The sequence below is a fragment of the Aphelocoma coerulescens genome, chromosome 3, assembly GCF_041296385.1.
Source record: "Aphelocoma coerulescens isolate FSJ_1873_10779 chromosome 3, UR_Acoe_1.0, whole genome shotgun sequence".
NCBI classification, from domain to species: domain Eukaryota; kingdom Metazoa; phylum Chordata; class Aves; order Passeriformes; family Corvidae; genus Aphelocoma; species Aphelocoma coerulescens.
The window spans coordinates 42,619,011-42,624,509 of NC_091016.1; the positions used below are offsets into that span (position 1 = coordinate 42,619,011).

The window sequence follows — 5,499 nt, forward strand, 5'->3', positions numbered from 1 at the left end:
GGAACTTGTATTGAGGCCATTCAAAAGCTTTGTTTCTTAAAGCTGTAATATTATCCTCATTTCTTTTAGTTATTAAGTATTATGAAGGTTAAATTACAGTAAATTCTCACTAAATTTCCCCCAACTCAGGTGTGTGTAGTAGAGAGAAAAACTGATGCAAAGGACTATTATGAAGTAGGGATTAAAGACAGTGGAGCTTTAGGAATCAGCAGTTCCCAGGTATGGCTCATATGGTTGAGAAGCCAGTAGGGAATTAAGAGATTAGGAATTTTAGGTTTATCAATTGTAGCTTTTTGTTAAAATGAAATTTGCCTTTGTGCACATCTAGGCAGATGTGAGCATGGATTTGTACATAAATGGGAGAGTGGTATAAATGATATCCATCATAAAATGTCTTATATAGAAACATGATGTTAGGTAGTATATAAATGGTACATGTATTATAAGACATTGTATAATGTGTATGTGTTATACATACATTACTCTATAAATGACGTATATCAGCTGCTTCCACCCAAGCATCCTGAGGCCCTTTATATAAAATAGGGTGGAATTTATTCCTTTCTGGGAATAAGTTTTCACAAAAAGCACGAAGTTAAAGCTGTTTGCACTGTGTTTTCCATGTTAGTGCATCTGGCAGCTGGACTCACAGGGGACTCACTACAGGAGGCAGTGGCAGCTCCACAGCTCCATCTCGGTGGGTCCCGTGGGAAGCCTTTCAGGCACTTCCCCACAAGGATGTGGCGAGGGTGCTGTGGGTCAAGGTGAACACACTGTTCCCTTGCTCTGTCCTGACAGCAGTCGGTAGAGCAGCAGTGGGGCAAATGTGAGTCATGGAAGCCTTGGGGAAGCTGGCTCCACAGTGCAGCTTCAGGAGCTGGCCACAGGCTCATGCTGGAGTGGGATGCAGCATGGGGGAGGCTGTACTGCAAGATGCCTTCCAAAGGGTGAGGAGGGATGCAGGTGTCTGGTGTAAGAGCTCTTCTAGCACTTGTTCTGGCACGTGCTTTATGGAGACAGCTGCAGGCACAGCTGAGGACATGCACTGGCAGTGACATTGAATAAGTGACTCCACTTTGCCCTTGATCCAGGGCAGCAGAGGCAGACACTTCCCTCAGCAGAATGAGTGGAGTTTCTCGTTAATTCCTTCCTTCTCCTACCCAGAATCTTCCCGTGCGTCTCTCTGTAAAAGACAGGGAAGCTCCCTTTATTATCTATTACTGACTAGGTTATGAATAAATTAAAAAAATGTTGAATGCATTGTTGAGTCAGTTGTGCCTCCAGTTATTAGTGAGTCAGTAAGATCACATTTAAGCAGCTGCTGAGGATCTCATTAATGGAAAACATTATTTTATTTATAATCATTTTAGTCCCTTGGTGTTGTCATTCAATGACTATTATGCTGAATTAAGCTTCGTAGTGAGAAGGCTCTGTCATCCTATTTAAACCTCTGATATTTTTTTTGTTCTCTGGGTTTCTTGGTGCATATATGAAATGGCTTATCTAGATTTTAAGTGATTTGATATTTACAACTATCCAGAGTATACATGTAAGCACAGAACTAATTTTATTGAATGTGGAGATCCAAGTAAATATCAGGTTAGTGAAAAGAAACTGTCAAACCATTTAAAACTGTTTTTTTCTCTCCTCTGCACTCCTGCACAAAAGTTATTAAAATGAAGTCATGCAGCAAGTAAGACTATTTCTCCTGAGGGGGGAAAGAAGATAATTTTTGATGACTAATGCCTTTTGATTAGGGGCTCTTTCACACAGGCAACTCTCACAAATCATTGCTGCACCCTTGTAAAAAAACCTGTTCTCTCTTCTGGTTCTATTTAATTCTGAAGAGGATAAACTAGATTCCACTTATAAGGATTTTGTTAACACATCTGAATTTTGATTGCCTCCCCAAGTCTATTTTCAAGGAAAAAGGTAAGGTGGGTTTTTCCTTTTTCCAAGAACAAGCGTCATCTCTCTGACAGTATCAGTGTGCAAGACTAATTCTGGGGCAATATCCTTTGTTTGCCCCCAAGGAGGGGCACTGAGGGAAAACAACTTGGAGACAGTGGGAGTCTCATGATGCTTGGGCTCTCTTAGCACCCCTTACAATTTACAGTAGCCTCAGGGGTGTTGGAGTTGACACAAGCAAGGACATCTGTGGAGCTGTTGCAGTGCTCTGAAATTGCTGGAGTGTCACGATTTCCTTTTTTATGCAACTCTTTTCTATGCACAACCCTGATGGGAATGAATGTGGCAGCAGTGTCTCTGGGACATTGGCTGTCTCCTTGCAAAGAGTCATGGGGTTAAAACTTCAGTGTTTCTGGTACTTGGTCATTGAACAGTGGCAGATACTTAGCACTTCCAAGATGTATCACAGATGAAACGAATAATTGGTTGAGGGATAGAGAATTTTTCCACGTATTATTGTTATTTTTTCCTGCATGAGGCAGGAAAACATAAAACTTATCTGGCAAAAATATTTAATGTGTATAATGTATTTTCAGATGTGTTTATGCTTCTCTGAGGATTACAGTCTCTTAAGAATTTCAAGAAAATTGTTGCCGTACTTTGAAAAATGGGAGATGATTGTAACAGCTGTGGTTTTCTAAAGGCGCTTTTCCTGGCAGGAGATTGGCAAATGGTTCCTTATTATTTCCCAGGTCCTAGGTAGTTATGGGATGGCATTCAATGACTATTTTACAGTCTTTCTAGTTACTTCTTTCTACAATTGCATCCTGATATAAAAAAACCTTATAGGTGGTGATAAGGCCCTTATTATGATCATGTTGTAATTTTGTACTGAATGTCTTTATCAATAAAATATTTTATAGCTCCCAGTGTGTTATTGTTTGCAGAATGTTTGGTTATACTCCCACTTTGGTTGCCAGGGTAGATCAGTGATCTAAAATTGTTGACCTCTTTCTCCCACTCCAGTTAGTAGTGTTGTTTCGAAACCCTAAAGATACAGCTGTTTCATTTTTCCATTTCCATAACAATGTGCCAAGCATCCCCAGTTACAGCTCCAGGGGTGAGTTCTTCTCAGGATTCATGACAGATCTGTATTGTTACAGATACTGATTGTAGCTGAAAAAGCAACAGAAACCACTGAATGGGGCCAGTGGGAAAACAACTGAATGGGGCCAGGGGGAATACAGCTGTGCCATAATTAATTTCCTGATGGCCATACGTCACGATAAAGGAGGCAGCTGAATGCCAGAAGGGGAGAATGTCCAAAAGATGCTTTGCTTCCGGGTATTTTGCTCTTCCAAAAAAGGGTGAGGGAATTGCATGGCAGCTGGACAATGGCATTGGATCAACATTCTGCCACTTAGCATTGGAGGAAATGCTGCAGGTTCAAAGTGTTAATGAAATGGCAGTTTGTTTCTTTACTGTTTCTCCACATTAGGCCAAATACCTCCTTAGCAACCCATATTTTAGATTTAGGCTGATGTCGGGCTTTGTCTGTTACGAGATGTTTACATGACAGTGTCGTCACAGAAGGGAAACACACAGTGAGACTCATGTTTACGTGTGGAAACTGTTTACCTACAAAAGTTCAGAGGAAGCCTCTGTCATTCTCTGGTACAGACGGTACCATGGAAAGGGCAGGCTGTTCTTGTTTTCTGCACTGATGTAACTGACAGGCAACAGAAGGCAATCCTTCAGTTGTACAGAAAAAAAGTACCCAGTTAGAAACAAAGGTCACACCAATGCTTTTTTCTCTTCTTTACAGTTGGCTGGGGATCCTGTTTTGATCCTGCACTCACCTGGAACAAACACACTGAGGATAAGAATACTATGGTTGTAATATATGAAGACCTGACAGGGGTAAAGCAGATGCTGTTTTCTGACAGCCAAAACACATCTGAGCCCATTCCTTGAAATCTGCTGAAATTAAGAGGAAATGGCACAGGTTTTTGAAAGAACAAAATCAAGTTGATTTTAGTGACAAGCTGAATCTGGCTATACAAAAGCAGAGCTCCAGAAAACAGAAATGTAACACAGGAAACAGTGAATTAAATTAGTAGATGATGGCAATGCACATCCCATGTGGGTAACTCCCTTTTTTAGAGGAAGCATATTGCATGTCTCATTTTCACTGTACTGCTTTCAGAACCTGACTGCCAGTGTGAAGCAAATAGCTGAATTCTTTGGATTGTCCCCAACAGCTGAGCAGCTCCAGGCCATTGCAGAAAGGGACACTTTCCAGCCAGTGAGTGTTAAAGCTCAGGAGACTCATGGTGCTGTTGGCTTGATTCTTTTCCATAAAGGTAAATTTGTTTGTGTTTTGCTAGAGTGGTGAATGGTAGCTCTTTGTCTTGGGCAGACAGGAATTTGGTCAATAGATGATTAATATTTATGTATCATTTTCAAGGCTGGGTGTTGTTTAAGAAACACCTATTGTGCTTCAGGAATCTGTCAACTGATTTCACCCCAAGGGCCAATACCAGTCAGTAAAGCCCTGTATAATATGATTAGCAGAACTGCTCTATAGGTAGCACACCCTCTGTTGTGGTATGCACTAAGCATCAGCTAAAACAAAGAAGAGTTTTATTTTGGCTTCTGTGACTACTGGGGATTGCCTGTAGACTGAGTGTCTCCACAGATCTTGGGTTTTCTAAATAACCCTTGGGACTGCCTATGGACCACAGCCAGCTCATGGAATCCAGACACTCCACAGATTGATCTGTGTCTTTTAGCCATGGATCAGGCTAGAACCTCAGACAACCTCCAACTGTGGGATCTCCAAAATTTAGATTAAAGGTAGAATGCAGCTTAGAGCAGTATCTGGTTGCAGCACACAAAGCTTGTGCAGTTAAAAGCCACACTTTTGAGCTTTCTGGGTTGGTTTCACAGCTGCTGGTCACCTTTTTTAGTCTTCTGCAGCTGTACAAGGCACATGCCAGAGCCCTGAAAGCAGACCAGTAACTTCCTGCGGTTGCTTTATGTTCACATTCTATTGAAGACACCAAACATAAAGGAAATATAAGTGTGTATTCTTCTGTCAGGTATTTTTTTCTTAAAGGAAAAAAGAATTACTATTCTGAAATATGATAAGAGAGAAAAGTTAGTCTTTTGTTTTAAATTATACTCTTTGGTCCTTAGAGTCAAGGGTAATAATTTCCTCTTCTTTATATTCAAGGTATTTTTGGAGACAGGAAGAATGTTTTCGTTCAAGCTCAGAACCAGAAATTGGCTGCCAAATTCACAGTGTGCTTACAAGTAACTAAGCTGGGGGTGAAGTTTAAATATGATATGTATTGCAAGGCCTGAACATCCTTTATAGAAAAAAACCACTAATGTTCAGGCTTTTTCATTCACTTCCATGAAATAAAACAGAAGCCAGGACAACATCCACTTAAAAAATTTTGAGTATCCATGCAATTTGCAAACCTGTTTCTGTTGGCTTAATTTACACAATTTACCTTGCTTGTGCAGTTAGTATCATTGGGGCCACTGGGCTCTCTTAAATGACTTGTAGAGCTTTGGCCTTCCCTG

General features: G+C 40.7%; 1 protein-coding gene across 1 annotated transcript; it reads left to right on the forward strand.

Moving 5' to 3' along the window:
* The first annotated feature begins 1,489 nt into the window (after window positions 1-1,489).
* Window positions 1,490-5,274, forward strand: SULT6B1 (sulfotransferase family 6B member 1). Its single transcript, XM_069008381.1, is given in 7 exon segments — window positions 1,490-1,562; window positions 1,565-1,599; window positions 1,848-1,941; window positions 2,939-3,064; window positions 3,734-3,828; window positions 4,115-4,271; window positions 5,144-5,274. Coding segments are annotated over 7 exon segments (711 nt in total).
* Window positions 5,275-5,499: the final 225 nt, after the last annotated feature.